Source organism: Calonectris borealis, chromosome 1 (genome assembly GCF_964195595.1).
Source record: "Calonectris borealis chromosome 1, bCalBor7.hap1.2, whole genome shotgun sequence".
Classification (NCBI taxonomy): domain Eukaryota; kingdom Metazoa; phylum Chordata; class Aves; order Procellariiformes; family Procellariidae; genus Calonectris; species Calonectris borealis.
Genome location: NC_134312.1, coordinates 138,656,846 through 138,675,576, shown reverse-complemented (window position 1 = coordinate 138,675,576; position 18,731 = coordinate 138,656,846). Strand labels below are relative to the sequence as shown.

The 18,731-nt window shown below is 36.0% G+C and overlaps 1 protein-coding gene across 2 annotated transcripts in view; it reads left to right on the top strand.

Annotated features, from left to right (window-relative positions):
- Positions 1-17,868, top strand: part of WWC3 (WWC family member 3) — a 101,481-nt gene extending 83,613 nt beyond the window's left edge. The window contains exons 12-23 of one of the 2 annotated variants that reach the window (XM_075133375.1): positions 509-629; positions 1,484-1,558; positions 2,607-2,693; positions 5,131-5,323; positions 9,430-9,597; positions 10,274-10,425; positions 11,165-11,324; positions 12,493-12,657; positions 13,992-14,084; positions 15,118-15,348; positions 16,088-16,215; positions 17,661-17,868. In XM_075133375.1, coding sequence (XP_074989476.1) covers positions 509-629; positions 1,484-1,558; positions 2,607-2,693; positions 5,131-5,323; positions 9,430-9,597; positions 10,274-10,425; positions 11,165-11,324; positions 12,493-12,657; positions 13,992-14,084; positions 15,118-15,348; positions 16,088-16,215; positions 17,661-17,727 — 1,640 coding nt within the window. In that variant the 3' untranslated portion in view covers positions 17,728-17,868. The remainder of the gene's footprint in view (positions 1-508; positions 630-1,483; positions 1,559-2,606; positions 2,694-5,130; positions 5,324-9,429; positions 9,598-10,273; positions 10,426-11,164; positions 11,325-12,492; positions 12,658-13,991; positions 14,085-15,117; positions 15,349-16,087; positions 16,216-17,660) is intronic. The other variant, XM_075133383.1, reaches the window with a different exon arrangement.
- The last annotated feature ends 863 nt before the right edge of the window (positions 17,869-18,731 follow it).

Below are 18,731 nucleotides of genomic sequence, written 5' to 3'. Positions count from 1 at the left end.
CTCAGACTGTAAATAAAAGCTGCTATTATGCGATGGTATAAACAGTATGCTTTGAGACTTTGTATTAGGAAACAAATGAGAACAAAACCTCACATTGTGTTATCAGATAACTTCTTAAAAGAATTAGTCTCCGTGTTTGTTTTCAGCCTATTGTATATTCAGTAGGTAAATCTTAAAGTTTAGGATATCATGTGTACATATGTTGAATTAATGTAAGTCTTCCTCCAGGAGGGATTACTCTACCAGAAAAGCATTTAATAACAATGCAATTGGTTTATACTTAGTCTTGTCAGAGAGAAATTAGCCACAAACTTCCTTCCTTAATTCTCCCACAGAAAATCTCCGGTCAATTGTATTCTAGGTTTTTAACTTAAAGTTAGATGAAAAAGCAATGAACTGTGTGTGTGCCAACTGTTTTGCCACTAGTTTTGATAGAATACACGTTTCTTGTTTAATTTTTAAGAGATTGCCTTGAGCTTATGTTGTCTTTACTTTTTCTCCATGACAGCTGTAACTCTGCGAGGAGACAGTGGTAGAAGATCGGAGAGGAGAGCCAGGCGAGTTTCAGCATGTCTCTCAGATCATTCACTGGCTAGTGACAGTGGCGTGTTTGAAGCTTTAAGCAAAAGGTCAGGTGTATAAATGCATAGTAAACTGGAAATATTCCTGTTCTACCACATGGTCTGAAAGAATTCGTTGTAAATTTCTGAATATGCTTTCAAAATTGCTAATTCTTAGTAATGTAAGAATATTAGGTTGCAAGGTTTAAAGGAAAGAAGCTTTTTACATCCAGTTCCACTGTCATCTTCACAAGTGCCAAGTCCCTTTCACTTTATTGTCTCTAACATTTTAACACCATATACTTCTTACTTGAAAGATAGTTTTCTCAGCTTATTAGTCATAAATCAGTAATTTTATTTCAACCATCTGTAACAAAATAAAATTATACAGAGCGTGACTTACAATTCTGAGTAGCATACGATAAAAGCAAGGAAGAAATACATGAACTGCTGAAAATCTAAAAATGTGTAGGTTGACCAAGTGATTGAAGGATGGGTAAAGATGTGTTATTTTATACACTGTTTTAACACAATAAACAGTAACTGGGAAGAAGATAAGATTTTGAGGATGCTAAAGAGAAATAGAAGACAGACTAAATAAACTACCCTAAATATCTTGAAGGAGGTATTCTAAAAACTCATTTTTTTAAAAACTTTGAATTACTACTACTGTGTGTTTTTAAATAGATACCTTATAGAATCATAGAATCATTTAGGTTGAAAAAGATCTTTAAGATCATCGAGTCCAACCGTAAAATCATCAAGTCCAACCGTAATCCCTTCTTAATCCCTTCTGTATTACCAGTCCCTCCTGTATTACCGAACAATTGCTTATATTCATAAATCACAAAATAAATGTTCGTTTCATTATATTTTAACAGCTTGGGTCAGTATGTAGTTTACAGTACTTTCTGTTCCTGCAGGAATGAAGATCTGGAAGAGCCTGTTTATGGTGATGCTGTCAGTAGTGAAGAACCGCAAATACATGTTGGTTTTCTGTAAGTGGTGTTACTGTTCTTTCTCCCTGTTAACTCAGCAGGAATTGCTCACTTCTTTTCTTGGGTTTGGTTTTTAACTTTTTAATAAACTTAAATGCAGTGGATAGTTTTAAGAAGTTTCTGAATTGAAAGCCAAAGTTTAGTGGATATACAGATTAGTCATCACATGCTACTTTCTGCTGGGGATGTGCCTTAACCACGGTTCATTCAGTGTCCTTTCAATGCTGGCTGGTAAAAGGGCCTTCGTCACTTCTTTCAATAGCATTTTCATTGTCTGGGCCATTAATGAGTGTATGGATATAGGGATACGTCTCTGTATGCGAGATCTGATTTTTTTATGCCAGATAAAGGAGGATTACCTTAAGAAAGTCACAGGTGAAGAGATACAAATACAGCTCCCAAATATAGCTTTGAAGTCCGGTGCTTAGAGCATGCTATTGTTATAGTGGGAGTAGCATGGGGAAGGGCAGATTATAGCAGTGCAAGGCAGGATGTCGTGTCTTAATCCTCCAGAATTGTCTCCACCCCTTGGAAAACTGATTCCAAAGATTGGGAGTTTTCAAATTTCAACCAGGTTTGTTAGTTCCATTTCAAAATTCATGCTGATGTGAAAGAGTAGAATTTTTAAATTTATTTTCATTAACCCATGAAAATAATGCAGACTGATTTGTCTAATGTAACTGATGCGTTACATATGCACACGCACACACACACATATATGCATGTGGTGTAACTGTTTAAACCAAGGAATACATTTTATAAAACCTGTTCACTATCCAGAGTCACAGTAGGGAATATTATTCTTTTCAAACTGAATAATGTTTAATTCTCTTAGTTCCAATAACTTTGTTATTGTAGCTAATATCATTAATAATGTGCTGTTATCAGAGTGTGATATCTGTAATTGCTTTTGATTCAAACTGATTTAAGAGATTTGTTTAACAGCAAAAGGTTCTTTTACATTCTTAAAATCTTTTTAGTCTTTCATCTCTATCTCTTAAGTAAAGTATTGATGCTTGGTGACTAACACAGGAAATTTATTTTCCAGGCATGACAGTGGAAGTGAATGTCTGTTAGTCCATGTATTACAGCTGAAGAACTTTACTAGTCTAGTTGTTAAAGAAAACTGCAAAATGTAAGCTTAAATTTCACTCAAAGTCTGATCATTGCTTGTTTTGTACCACAATTGTAAATACCATAAATTTGTTTGCTTTCATGCAAAATTAAGCCATTTCTGGAGAAGGTGGTATGTCTTAGTTTACATGAGGATAGTGTTAATTTTATGGACACAAAGTATCCCTTTTATAGAACTTTTGCCACAATGGTCAGGTAACAAGCGTAGTCTCTAATGACCCATGTTCTTACGTGTTTATTATGCACAGGAAAGTTTGTTCAAAAACATCAAAGTCATGCTTCCATCGCCCCATGCCTTCTGGTCCAAAAGCTGTCTACATTATTTGCAGTATTCCAGAAATATTATTTCCTGTACAACTTCTCTACAGCTTATCTGTGATGTATCCCAGAATAAGCTTAATGTAATTTTCTCAAAAAACATCTATATTAATCAGAGAGATTGCCCTTTATCTTAACCAAAAATAAATAAATAAATAAATAAACAGGACATCTGCAGACTTTTGTGGCCATGACAGCTCTCCTTGAATATATGAGAAACACCTTTCAAAGATAATTTTAACAGAAATACTAGCTGAGAATCAGTACAAACAATTGAATTTTTTAACCTCTTGTCGGCCTGTGCTACTTTTTCAAATTCCGTATCGCATTACATAGAACGTTGCTTAGTTTATTCTAATAAATGTTTCTTAATAATGGCAATGTTGCCATAAAACACAGCCTTATCTACTGATATGTATCTTAACGTATTTTAAACAAATATGACCTGTGAAAATTGTTGATCTTGATCTCTGGGAGAGGTTGTTTGAAAACTGTGGAAAATGGAGGTGTGATAACATTGCTGTACTGTAATATAAGTCATTCTGAGGGAGTTGTTAAGTTGACATACATCTCACTGAATGAGTTGATCTTTGTTGAGAACACTTGATCTTGCTAACTCTGCAAACCTCTGGTGGAAATTCTTCATATTGGTGAGTGCATCAGTGTCAGTCTTTTGCTTTGTTTTCAGTGTGAGTGCAAGGGCATGCTGTAGGGAGAAAATGTGAGTATTGAGTAGTACTCAGCCATGTTGCCTTGTAATTAGAAAAATAACTAAGTGTCAGCTGAAGAAAGTCAAGTACAGTCCGCAAGGTAAAAAAAAGACTCCAGAGGGTTTGTTGGACATTGTCATCAAGGCAATCAGGCATCTAAGTGGCTCTCAAAAAGGCAGTTTTGTTCCCCATCCTTCTTTGTTAACCGCTTGTGCTGGAATCAATCAGTTGCATGGCTGCATGGTAAATCAATTGATTTGACTGGTCAAAAAAGAAGTTTATCTTACGAAAACCAGAAAAAGCTTTTAGCCGGTTTAATGAATTCCTCCATGCGACTGTACATTCATTGAATCAGAGTTACTGGGGGCAGAGGGGGCGAGGTTACCTGCAGCAGCTGATGAATGGAGGAGTTGGATTGCTCTCTTTTTACGGCAGGTAAAGCTGTTTAGCTAACTGATGCTCCACACTGCAGCACTGCAGTTCCACCATAAAGAGCTCTTCCAGTTGTCCTCTAATTATTTACTTGTCTGTCAGTGTCAACCCCTCTCCGGTGGTGTATAAGAGTTCATGCAGCTGTGTAGTAAACTTGAGTGAGCTTCTGAGCTGGAGTTTTTTAATCCTTAAGCTTTATTTTTGCTAGGTTAGCTTTTTAACCCAGATAAGTTTTCTAATCTGGTTCACAATACAGTTGTATGAAGCTGTTTGCTGGCATAGGGGAAAGTATGGCAAAAAATAGGATATTGCAGGGGCTGGACAAGCAGTGAGGACAGGGAGAACACAGAAACACTTCTCTAAGTAGCTCTGCTGCCTTCTGTCAGATTAAAACGGTTGTGGATTTTGATTTGAGACTTAAAGTCTGGTATCAGATATTTAAATTTGTTTTTTAAGATGGCAGGTGGATGCAATGATTGTAGGCTTCTTTTGCTGTTCTTTTGTGCTGAATTTCTGAAGGGAGGTGTGCTTAGTGGGTGGAAGGAAGAAATGGATCAGTGACACGGGGCAATTCAGTTGCCTAAACATAGGCATGTGTTTCCATTTGAAATATCATAGCAGAGCACCTGGCCTCCAGCTGCTGCTGCTCAGGAAGGCTGTAGCTCTCCCATAGATCCTATGTCATACTTGCTAGCCCCATGTAGATGCCTCAGATATCTCAAGTGCCACTTGGTGACTCTACTTAAGCACCAAGTTGAAAAAAAAAACTAGTTTTAATTAGAAAAAGGTAGGGTTTCCAAATCAGCTTTGCAGTTCTTCTGTGTTAAGAATACAAAGTAAATTCCTGTAATGAAGAGATTCCAGAGCAGATTATTAATGTAGTAGTTACACTAATGTTTTTGCTTAGCTTGATTTTGAGAAATGCAAAATAGCTTTCTTTATCTCAACTGTACTATTTGTCTATTTTGCTGTTCCCAGTCATGTGAGAGTTTATTTGCCACCACTTGAGTCAGGCACACCAACCACTTACTGCTCTAGAGCTTTGGAATTCCAAACTCCGTTAATATTTAATGAAGTTTTCCGAATCCCCGTGCATTCAAGTGTTTTGAAATTAAAATCACTGCAGCTGTATATCTGTTCAGTTGACCATCAGCAACAAGAAGAACTGTTGGTAAGTGGTCCTTTTTCTTAAAAGCTCTCTGCTATGGGAAACTAAAGTTACTTCAGGAACAATTTTTAAGATTGAAACAAGAAAGTGAAGACTTTATTTTTCCATAAGAAGTGCCGATAGAGTTGTATGTTAATTTGTCTGTTCGCATACATAATTATGGTTGTGTTAATAAAAAATACATAAGTATCTGTGAAAGTGGGATTTTAAAAAAGTTGAAATATGTGCATTTTAGGTTACATAGAGTCACGGAAATAATTAGCAACATTAGCAGAGATTGAGAATTGGAGCATTTTAAGCGGTGTTGAAAGTAATGTTATGTGTACTGTTATTTAACTGTTACATTGCAGAGGCATATTGAAAATTGATATAACATTTACATTCATTGATACGGGATTTAGTAGATAAGGAGTTAATTCTTTTTTTATTTAATACATTTTTTACAAATGTCTGCTTTGGGGAAAGTTGAAAAATCTGCCGTTGCTAAATTTTGGTGCAAGAGGGAAAGCATTGTGTAAAAATTAAACTTTTCCCCAAAGACTTCTATCTGACAGCTTTTAGACTACGCTGTGCTCGAGACTTCTGTTTCTGCGTAGCCCTGTAACGTGTGCATGATGAATCAGTATCAGTAAAATAGTTTCCTAATAAAAAGATAACAAATACAAACCCCTTGTTGCTATGTAACAGTGGTCCAAGAAGACAATTGTTACATCAATCTTAACTTTGCTGCAGGATAATAGTGGTCCAGGCAGGTTTCTGTTACACCTTTTACTTTAAATGGATTGAGACATCTGATGTAGATCCATTCAAATAAATGTAGCAGTTGTTTAAATAGGTTACATGTGTTAACTTTAGATGCGTTAAATGTTAACTTCATTTAGCTATTTTCAAATGTCAATATACTTAAATAAATCTGCCTTGGGGCTGATGTCCTGGCTATTTTGAAGTCAGTGGGCTCGCATTTCAGTGCGGGGTTTGAATAGGTTAGTGAAATTTTTTTTAAGCCTATCAAAGTAGTTAAGAGGTACAGGCATTTCACTGTCATGCTGGCCTATGGATAAGAGGTGTTTATTTGTGCAAATCTGATCAAGAATGCATGTTTGTTAATCCACCTTTAAAACCAGGTAGCATCTTATATAAACAGTGGTCTTAATGTTGACAGAAGCGGACCCAAGGTCTTGTCCGCAGTGGGAAGTTTTGTCATTTTTGCACTAGAACCTAATGAAAGAGAAAGCAGCTCGAGAACGGGCTGGATATATTGGTGTAAAATGCTTTATACTGGTATAGCCTGTTCCTGTAGGAAGCTAAATAGCTATTTCAGTGTAAAGCGTCTTTATATTGACACAAGTGCATCTAAGTTTAGGGTGCTTTTATTTTAACTGCTGTTACTGAATTAGCAAAAAATGATAGGCCTTCAGGTTATGTTGGTAGGAATTTTACTCTTTCATAGTCTTAATGTAGTTTTGTCAGAAATATTTGTCTACAGTAGTTGGTAACATACTTTAGGGTAAGTTAACAGTGCCACTCAAAAAGAGAGAAACAATGCCATGGTTTCTTAAGGTGGGTGCATTGAAGTATGTATTTAAACATTATGATCATTGCCCTTTTTTGCTGTAAATTGAAAATAAGCATTTTCTCAAGCTGAGAAATCATTTGCTACCTCTCTCTGGAATTGCTGTGATGGCCTCTGTAATTGTCTTTCAAAATCTTACCCACTGAGATTACAGTTTTTTCCATCGATTTGATCATTCCATATATTTTTAAATTTTTGATGACTGTTTTCTTTTCAGTTAGATTATGCCAGTTAAATGCTTTCCTAAATGCAGAAGCCAGGCTGGAGTTTATCCTAAGTTAAACACATTTTTGTACATAACAGGGAAGGGAAAAAAAAAAAGAAATAAATATTCAGGCAAATAGTTCTAAGCTTCACTTACATAGAGAAGTAAATCTACTAAATTTGTGGGATGGTCTTTCCATTCCCTCAACCTTTTACTCATATGCCCTGCCTTGCTGAAAGATCTTTTTCTGTTTTCCTACATCTTTCTGAAACTGTGCTTCCTTAAGTTGGCTTATTTCTTCCGCGGTGGCCTCATCAATGTTGAGATAAGGGAGTTGTTATTTTCCACGGTTAGCATATATAGATCATGCTAAAACATCAAAGAAATGCGATTGCCTTTCTTGTAATCACATGGCATTACTGTTTCACTCCCAGTTTCTGATCTTTTACAGCCCTGACCAATAAATTATTCTCCATGTCTTAATTTATTTGAATTGTTCTTCTTGAGTGTAACACTTGTCGTTTTGCATTTCGTGTTTTTATTTCAGAACATCCGTCCGATTTTTTAACATCATTTTTAAATTCTGATGCTTTTCTCATAAATTTTACAATTCCTTTGTTTGACATCACTGAGAGATTCATAAATGCTTTTACTATTCTGCCATCCAAGTTGTTAACAAGTGCATCAGAGCAGGCATATGACAGACCGCTAGCAGATCCACCTTGGTTTCTTCATCCTTTTGAGCGAGCTCCAAATCTTGAGGTGGAGGTGAAATATTAATTAGTCCTTTCAGTACTGATAATTATTAATTGGGTTTGATGGTGATGTTCTACCCAATTAGTCATTCACTTTGTAGTAACAGCTTCTTTGGCATGCTTTCTTAGCTGCTCAGTAAATGTGGTGTGTCGGGGAGCGTCAGACATCTTAAGAGTCATACGTTTTTTCCAATATCGGTGATAGGAAAACAGCTTTCCCCTCTACCCCTAAAACCAAGCCCACCATGTCTTAAGCATTTTCCAACTCTGATGCAAAAGTGTGAGTATTCGATACATGTTTCTTTCTTACACTGTGTCAGAACAAGTAGATAATTAGAAGGCATCTCTATTTTATATATAAAAGAAAAGGCATCTCTGTTTGTAGCATCCAATATAATGACGTAAAATGACATTCTCAGTAACATGTTGTATCCCGATATGACATTCTTTTGTTAGTCTCAAAAACTTTTCTCCATTGTCCTTTATACACCTGTTTAAACAGAGCCCCAGGGAACATTAATCTTAGAAAAACAATACAATGAATTTTTTTTAAATAATTATTTTCTAATTAACTCTTTCTTTACCTGCTTAAAGTTGAATGCAGTTTCTGTAACGTTTCCTACTGCCTTTACAATTAGAATCATTGCATCCAGCTATTTGTTTTGTGAGAGATGAAAACAATTTTTACATGATTTTTCCAGTGGTATAAATGAAAACATTCTTAGCATGTGGTCCATTAGCATGGAAATGAACAGGTTGTAGAGATAGCCAGTTAAAGCCAAAAGCAGTAATTAAGGCTAGCTAATATAAAGTCATCACTAGGTCCAGCTAGTGAACTGATTTTTTTTTTTTTTTTAAAAAAAAAAAAAGGTATGGATTTGCTCACAACTCTCTTTCATTTAGGTCAACACATATTCAGAAATTTCTTACATGAGCACTGTCTGTTGGAGTAGAGCTACTTTAAAGTTGGGAATACTTTTAGTTGGAAGCCTCCGTTAAACCTGTTTTCACCTGATTCTGGGAGTGGATTCTTGGAAAGTGGAAAAATGGCTTCATGACCCATTTGACTACCTTATGATATAAATAGGAAGAAAAAAAAATTGTTTTCTACGACATTTTTTCCCCTTTGGAAGATGTCTCTGAGGATCAGAGAACAGAAGGGTATCTCAGAACATAGTTCTCTCAAAAGAAAACAGATTAAAGTAATACTGTTAAAGTAATATTAATTTAAGCAAATGCAGAAATCAGATATGTAATTGAGAGGTTTTTTGAATAAAATATTAAGAGTTGTCAGCTGTAACAATCATACTAACATCACTCATCTACATTTTATTTTTCAACTTAAAGAAATTGAATATCTACTCTGATCCTTTCTGGTGGTAAGCGAGAGGCAAGAAATTCAGTATCTTAGACATCATAACACAACAGAAAAAAACTGTCTCTTTTTAAGAGACACTGTTAGTATTTGATAAAGTGGGGTTTTTACATTATAAGTAAAATACTCTTTAAATGAGAAGGTGTCTATCTTGCAGTGTATGTTTATCTTACTGTGGTCAATGCTTTTTGTTGTTTACAGGGCATTGCTCAGATAAACCTGACTGATGCAGAGAATTCTGGTGAGATGCAGCTTCACTGGTATTCTGTTCAGATCTTCACTGGTTCAGACCCCCAGAGAGCAAAGAATAAAAACCAGTGTGAAGAAAGTATTCCCCGGTCTTCTGGAAATGTAACTATAGTTAAAACGGTATGGCTCTGAAAAAGTGTTTTGTTTACTTTATTTGACCTGCTGGGTGGGTGGTTGTGATCTTATCTCGGGTGCAGTTTGTTTTCCAGGTGCACAGAAGGCGATACCTTGATTTAGCTCTTGTGGCAAGAGCTGGGTTTTAAAAGATTAATTAAAAGTAGATCATGTCTGGACAGATGCTTGAAATAGTACTTTGTATATGTTTGTACGCACACTTCCAGTCCAATTAACTAAAACTCATTAAAAATTTCTGCCATTGCACTTCAAGAGGTTGTCAAGAAACGTACGATTTCCATCCTTGGAGATTTTTCAGCCCTGGATTGGGCCCTGGGTAACCTGATGAAGCTGTCCTTACTTTGGGCAGGACATCAGACTAGGTGACCTCCAGGGGTCTCTTTGGACATAACTTGCTGGATGATGCTCCACAGTGAGGTAAAGTCTGCCCGGTTTCTGTGAGAAGTTGCATTCATGGAACACCACGTACTTTTTGATCATTAAGATTCAGGACAGATGTTTTGGATTTGTGGGTTTTTTCTGGGCGTTTGTTTGCTTGTTTTGTGTTTTTTCTTAAGGAACATACAATGGCTATGTTTTTATTTTATTTTCTCTGAATAATATACATTAAACGCAATGGCTTGTTCAAATGGTTTTATTTGAAGTCTAGTTTACCTTTCAGGATGCAGTGACAGCCCTGTTAGCTAGGACAACCGCCCAGCTGGAAGCAGTGGAGAGAGAGCTGGCAGAAGAGAGAGTGAAACTGGAGTACACGGAAGAGGAAATCCTGGAGATGGAAAGAAAGGAAGATCAGGCAGAAGCCATATCAGAAAGGTACAAATAGTAGTTTAAATACCTCGTCAAACAGCCGAGTGGTATTTATACTATGGGAATAGTCTGAAATACAGCAGGAGAAACAGCAGGTTCTTATTCTGAGATCTGCTCCCTGTTAGTGTTACGAGTATAAAATTCTGTTATTATGTGATGATGCAAACAGGAGAAAACCGTATTTGAATAGCTGGCTGAGTTTAGAGGACTTGGAATTTGGGGAGTGGGAAAACATTATATCAAACAGAAACTTTGCTAGGGAGGCAACTGTAATGGGTTTGCAACAGCAGTATATTAAAAAAGAAAAATTTTTGTGGTGACATGGGAAATTGTCAAAGATAGATATGCATTGCAATGCTTATGGTGTGAACATGCAACGCAGCTCTTACTATTTCAGGGCTTATTACAATCCTATTTCATCATTAATAATACTCCTAGTTTGTTACATGAGTTGCATTTTTCTTTTTGTTATTGTTTTCTTAGTATTGTTCTAAAGACCAGAACATATGCTTTAAGAAAATTAGGGAACGTGGTATTTTTTTTCAGCGTGAAATGTGTGTGTTTGTCTGTGCATCTGCAGAAATGCAAGCGGGATATGTTCTCCCTTTGAAAATTCTGTATTTTTATTGGAGAATTAATAGTCTAAAATGACAAACTGACCTGGATAATGAAATATATAACTGTGACGCATAATTGCATGAGTTCTTTTAATACCTACAAAATTCTTGTGATGTTCTGACTTTAGGAGTTGGCAAGCAGAATCTGTTGACAGTGGATGCAGTAATTGCACCCAGACTAGTCCTCCTTATCCAGAGCCATTTTGCGGGGATTCGTTAGCTGGACACATGTTTGCAACTCAAGCAGGCCAGTACAGTTCTGGAAAAATGCAGCCTCCACCACTAAAGGTAAGGAGAGAAGACACTGCAGTATGGAAACTGCCATGCTGCCTGGTGCACACGGAGTGTGTTACTGCTGCTCCTTGAGTTTGAGTCTGAATTGATCAGGAGAGAAAAGAGTCAGAAATGACATTAACAACCCTTTATGAGCACTGCCTTCATGACAGCGGTGTGCCTTTTGGGTTGTTAAAAATGCCTTCTTTAGGGCTGGGTTTTTTGCTTGCTTGCTGGTTATTTCTGGACAGAATTCGTTTTTTACATCAAAAGGCAAGCTATTTTTACTGTGGCCTTTATCTACTCTGTAAATACGCACTCATATCAATGTCTGTGTTGACCTGAAATTGTAACAGCAAAGATCATCACCAAATCCCAGTGCTCTTAGAAATAAGAATTTTTGAAGGGATTGTGAAGAAAGAAGCTTAATGTTTTAAGACTTGCATTGCTGGTTCAGTGTTACAATAAATACAGCTGAAATTTTCAGAACAATTGTGCTGAAACTGATATATTTAAAATCTTTTGTATTCAAGATATGAGACATTGAAAATAATCCTGAACAAGCTGAAATCAGCACACTTCCATTGAAGTAGAGGAACATAAGCCGTTTGTGTTGCCTTTAGGGAAGATCATACCTCCTATTGAGGAGTGAGTTATCTTAAAGTTTGGAAGCTTTGCTAGAGTAGCATGTTTTCTGTATTTCTGAATATTTTAGTGTTCTTGTATCATTGTTTCAAGTCTTTCAGTTCCCTTTTGTTGAGTTTCTTCTCTTCATTTGACTTCCTCCAGTTTTAAGGTGGTTGCTTGCTTCAGAGTCACCTTGCTTATTTCAGTTTTCTTCTGTTGAGGCTGGAGTTCAGGTGGTAGCTTGGTTAATGCCCAGTTGCCAATGCTGAATGCCGTCTGTGTGCTCTGCAGCTATGATTCACGTTATAACTGCATCTCATAATTGTTACTGTTCCAGCAGAGGCTTCTGAAAGGTAATCTTATAATTTCGAATGACCTAGTTTTGAAACTTTTTTAAAAAAATGAGGTGATTCATCCTCTGCTCTCAGTGTTCATTAAAACTTGAACCTAGCTAGCAGGGCAAATTGTTTACTTTTGATATTGTTGAAATGTCTGATTGTTTTCTGTGAGAGAGAGAAAATGAGAAAAAAAAAAATTTCCCTCATTGAAATTGTAGGTGGATAAGGAAACTAACACTGAGGATCTGTTTCCTGAAGAAGTTGCTATTCTTCCAAAAGAGAGAACTAGCCGCAGGCCACGGGGTTCTGCTTTTGTTCGCAGTAGCACTATTGTTCGTTCCCAGACCTTCTCGCCTGGAGCACGAAGTCAATATGTTTGCAGAGTGAGTAAGGCTTAAAAAGAAGGGGGGGAGGAAGGGCCTCCACACAAGTATTTTGTACGTTTTTGATAATTTCTTCTTAAGACTTAATTACATTTATAAGAAACATATGCTACTTTTTAATACTAATTAATAATCTTTCATTGAATTTAAACATTGCAGTGGGGAATTGGTCCCCTGGTTCTTTTTAAGAGTTAACCCTGAATTTATTTCATTTAAAATTTAAGAATCTATGACAAATTAGATGTTAAGCTCTTTTCCCTGGCAACCTTAGATGTTAGGCTGGGGTGATTGATTTTACAGAGGTACCATGCTGTCCAATGAGGTCTATAACCAGTTAGTTAGAAGCCATGTTTAACTTTCAGGTACCTAAAAGTTTGGGAAAGGGGGCTGAATGCATAATCTTAAGAATATTTATGCAATAACCCTACGACTCTGGTTGCTCTCATGAATGTCAGTCATAGGATGCCTGTTACAGTGGGACCTAGGATTCCTGAGTGCACTGGTGCAAGCAATTGAGGATCGGCACAACCGTTTTCAAGCTCATGTTAGCTGGTTGCAATGTTCAATGGCAAAGGCTTATAAGCAGTTGGCTTACAGTATCGTAGATCAATACATGGGTATTGATTTTGCAATATTGGTGGGATGCACATAGCTTTAATTGTACTCTTTCACAAGCTTTTGAGAGTTTGAGTTTGAAAATGCAGTGATGATTTTTAACTTTTATGCTTTTTCCTAAACCAAGGATCTCCTGGTTTTTGCTCTCTTGTTTACATTGCATGCAGTGCAGCTATAGACCCCCTTCAAATTCTTCAGTTTGATTTCTTAATTCTGTACCTGTTTATGATATAGGGAATGTGAGTAAAACACCCTCACCCACCAGAACAAAGATAGTGCAAAAAGGAAACTATTGTTAAATACCCTCTCTTAATCTGCATTTTCTTAAAAAAAATAGAGGGGAAAAAAGCGGGAGACTGTATTGTTTGTGCCCATGACAGTAAATGCTTTAGGAAGACATGTTATTGCCTTTAACTCTCCCCTCCCCCTTTTTTTAGGTTACATTGTGTTGGATATTTAGTGGAATGCTTGATGAAACTTAGCTGTAAAACATTGATGGTTTTGAAGTTTTCTTGAATTATTGTAACTATACAGTATAAGCACTATAATGTATAAATTTTTATAACTAACTAAAGCTGAAAAAAATCAGTTGCTTAGAACAATACAGGTTCAGTGCATTTTTAAAAGTAAATCTCAAAAGCAAAAAAAAAAAAAATCCAGATTTCTTAATGTAGACGACCTTATAAGCAACCTGTATTTTCAATATCTTTTCTAATCAGCTGTATCGCAGTGACAGTGACAGTTCAACTCTGCCAAGAAAGTCCCCTTTTGTCCGGAATACATTGGAGAGGCGTACTCTACGGTATAAGCAGGTATACCTAGGAAACTGGTTTTTACGTTTCACTAAGTTGCTAGAACACTGGTACTTTTACACCTAAGCTTTAGATGTCTACAGGTACATTCTGATGTTTTTAGGAAATGTATAAAGCTTCTGTAATGTCATTGGGAGAGGGGTGCGTGTTCTGGGCTTGGTTTGGTTTTTTTAAGCTAAAAGGTAGACGTAGAGAAGTGAAATATAGTTGTGAACAATTATTGAGGAGAAAAAAAGAAGTGTGGCAGACAAAAATTACTTTAATGGGGACTGAATTTGTATTGATTTAGATGTAAACTTTGGTAAATCTTTAAAATCTGGTTTATGATGCAGGGTGCAGGCCCAGAGAAGTGTGTGTGAATATGACAGTAAATCATCCAGCTCCCCTCCCGTGCAGCCTAGCAAACCGTAGTATTTGAGGCCCAAGTATTCAGGAACGAATAGGCTAAGCTCTCCTTTCGCCCCCATGCCACCCCACGCACTGCCGAACAAGTGGGCAGAGAAGGGCAGGTATGGCGTTAATGCCTTGTATATAAATTGCATACAGTTAGCCTGGTCAACAGAAGTCAATTTCTTGCTGGTGTAGGCAAGTAGACAGTCACGCCTACCATTTTGATTCAGAATGTATCTTAAAACCAGTATTGTATAAAGCCCTTTAAGGGGAATCTTGCTCAGTACCATATTTTCTGACGTCATGGCTCAGTTTTTCATGTTGCATCCCTTTTATTATCATCATAACGTGAAAGTTTAGTCCATTAACTTAAATTAATTAAATATTTATAAGCCAAAAGGAGACTGTAAAAGGAGGTATTAGAAAGCATTAATTGAAAAAGTTTGTGTATGGTACAAAAAACCCCTACAGCTAGTTAGCCTTTCACTGTGGGATATAAATAATCTTTCCAAAACTTTTTGTCAGAAAGACTGTGTGTGTGAAGTAAGTACAGAAAATGTATGCTCTATATAGCTAAAGATAGACCAGTATACCATGTTGAGAGTAATATATTGTGCATTTTATTTGAATCCTAATAACTCAGCAGTCCTGCAGATCATCTTTGGCTGAGCTTATGGCAAGGACGTCCTTAGACCTGGAGCTGGATCTCCAGGCATCCAGAACTAGACAGAGACAGCTGAACGAGGAGATATGTGTTTTAAGAGAGTTGAGACAGCGTCTGGAAGATGCCCAACTCAGAGGTCAGACAGATCTACCCCACTGGGTCCTTCGGGATGAGCGATTCCGAAACTTGTTGAAGGAAGCAGAAAGGCAGGTACGGAACATGAGATGAGCACTCAACATGTTCAGGAACTTCTGGTTTCAAAATTTCTTGATCGTGACAAGATGTCTGAAGGGCTGTTTTTACAGAACTTAAAACAATGAATGTTGCTTCTATATTCTTGAAGTTAGCACAATAAAAATTATTGCATTGATTATTACTAAACTGCCTGTTTATTTGAGGACAATTACTGGAGAATGGCACTATTTGCCAATGGCACTTTTTTGTTTTGGTTTGGGGTTTTTTTGTTTTGGATATTTATTATTGGAACTTTAATAATTTCCTTACTTCTGATCTTTGAAAGAAATTTTGCTGATTTGATATTTCAATTTTTACAAGTGTTTGGAATGTTCCCTAAGTATGTGATCTTTTCCTTTTTCTTGGAGAAGGAAGTTATAGGCAAAAAGTGGCAAAAACTGCGCTACAAACAAAATTGTCATTGGACTATCAGAGACGAAGAGTGAGCCTAAATTTATTTTAAGGTCTTGTTTGACAGATCTATGTGCAGTAAATTTCATTAATTTAATATATATCTGTCTGAAGAGCATTAAGAAATGAAACAACACTATCAGTCTTTCGAATTTTATAGTTCTTAAATGATGAGCTATTTCAGACAGTGTACTTGCATGCTTTTACTGTGATGAGTGGGGAAAAAATCCATTATTTTAACCTGGGTATTCTTCTGTTTTATTTATTCACATGACCGTTTTAAGCATTATATTCTTGTTTTCAGACCAGACAGACCAAATTTGAACATCACCAAGAGCAAGCAGCTGAAAAGATGCTAAAGAAAGCATCAAAAGAAATATACCAGTTGCGTGGGCAAAATCAGAAGGAGCCTATTCAGGTGCAGACTTTCAGGTAAGTAGTAATGTGTACTGAAAAAGCATAGCAACAGTTCATTAGAGAAGTTAAAGCTCTCTGAAGCATTGAGCTTAAATTCTGTGTGTCTTCTATATAGCTAGTAATTTTTAACTGTATATTGATTTGGACACGAGTTTCCTTTGAATTACTTGTAGTGCAAAGAGCCAAAGCTAAGGTAAAATTGCAGTGTTACAATTCTAAAACATATGAAATTTAAAAAAACAAAACAAAACAAAAAGTCTTCAAGTGCAAACATAGCTTAGGTGATTCTTTCAACTTAGCCTAGTCACTATCAAGTTCAAATGATTTGTCAGTTCTTCAGTGCAAGCCTGTGAGCATAAATAGTTTGTTTAATGTAATACATATACATTACTAGTAACACTCTCTCCCTAAAAATTACTCAATAATGTTCCAGCTTTCTCTCAAGAAGCCTTTTCTTTGGACTTTTTTTCCTATTTCATCTGTGTTCACATGGCATGTATCCTCGCTTAGCTTTATTTTTTTCCTGACAGTTTATGTTGTGTACAAGTGGCATTTGATAAACAGTGTGCATTTCACAGGAGGACTCTATTACTTCAGCATTAAAGTTTTTATAATTTTTATTGGGAGAGTAACAGCAAGAGTAAGAAAATGCTAGTGCAGCATAGATGTGGAGGACAGCTCAGCTACAATGTTTCGTTATGCTATTTCGTCCAGTGTTTAGATTTTTAGAACTTTTTTGCAGGGAATACTTAAGTGAAATAGAAAAGCTGTCTGTCCTTTAATGTAATTTTTTTGCTTGAATTATATTGGAAAGGTCTTTCTCATAAAGGTGGGGAGGAAGTAAGAGGAGTAGAAATTTTAGGGTGGTTTTACATCTTGTCTTTCTGGTAATGAGAGAGGGGTTTTTATGCTTTGTCTACTGAGATATAAAAAGATATAGGGAATTGAATAAAATGAGATGTAGAAAATGAAGCAAAAGCTGTCTTGTTTAAATTCTTGCCCTTTTTATGCGCACATTCATTTCTTACGACACTTACTTTACAGCATGTACTGTTTGTTCAATAAAGCAGCAAAAAGATGACTCTGCCATCTTTTTTTTTCCTTTTTTTTGTAGGTATTATTGCAAAATGTACAAGGGTGAACTTTGCATTGCAGAAGGGGCTTATGCAGGGCTTGTCCTGTGAAACCTTTTTACAGTCAACTATGACTGATGTTCAATGAGTTGTATAAAGCTTCCACCTAAATTTTCAAAAATAGTTATTGTGTTCAATGGAATGTTGCCAAAAGTATACCCTGAGGTTTAATAGTTTTTGTAAGTTTCTTGTACTCAAATAAACCATCAGTTCAGTATGTAAGTAACAAATACTAACCACTAACCAGAGTAAAGGAACCGTGTTCTTGGGGGAAAAAAAAAAAGCAGGCATATATTTGACTTCCTTTTTATCTTGTTTTGATCACAGAGAGAAGATAGCTTTTTTTACAAGACCAAGGATTAACATACCTCCTCTGCCAGCTGATGATGTATGACTTGTTGCATTGTAAACATGAAGTATTTATCGCTTTTATTTTAACGAAGTTATTAGATTAGCCAAGTTTCTTTAAAAAAAATTGTGCAAAAGCTAATATACACGTTTTGTAAAAAATAAAAAAAGTAAAAAAAGTAAAAGTAAACAAAAACATATATATAAATATATATACATATATATTTTATAATAGCGACTGCAACAAGGCTTGGTTTTTCCTTGTTGTGAAACTGACATCTCTGAAGACAACTTATTTTATAAAAGATCGACTATCCTGTTAAGAGCGTGTACAGTTTTTATGCTGTTTTATTTGACTTAAAGGCTGGAAGACAGAAACAAAGTGAGTTCAGGCAAATTCACTGTAGTGTAATTTATTTATAGTGCCTTTTTTCCTTGAAGGAAAATACCTACTTTAAGATGTATTTTAAGACTGAAATTTTGTTCTTCAGTATTTGTCATACAGTAGAATGGAACCATTGAGCTGGTTTTGTTTCTGATACCTGAAATGAAAATACTATGTTCTAAAATTGTCACTTTTTTCAGCTTTATTATCTGTAGCTTAATATGTACATTGTATCCTTTAGCACTGTCTGTGTTATAGCAAAATATTATCACCTGCAATGTGTTTAACACTCATTAGAAGTATGTTAAACATTGCAGAATTCATTTGCATGTTCTTACTGTGCACTAATAGATTGTTTTCATTTCAGTTGTGTCTAAAGTATCTTTATATTCCTAACTAGATTCTCAGTTTAAACGGAGGAAGGAAAAGGGTGACAGGTCTTTATTTTGCTGTTTGATGAAAAGGGAGTTAAAAGAGCAATGTGAGCTAGTTGTGTGGGAAGATCGCAGTATTATAGTAATTTCTACAGTTTTAAAGATTCTGATCTGATTCAGGAAAGTACATATGTGCTGATTTTGGAAAGCAGCTGCGTTAAGTAAGGGTGCTTAAACACATGTTCATCCTAAAGGATGTGCTTTGAGGTTACTGCATGCAAGTTCTGTTCA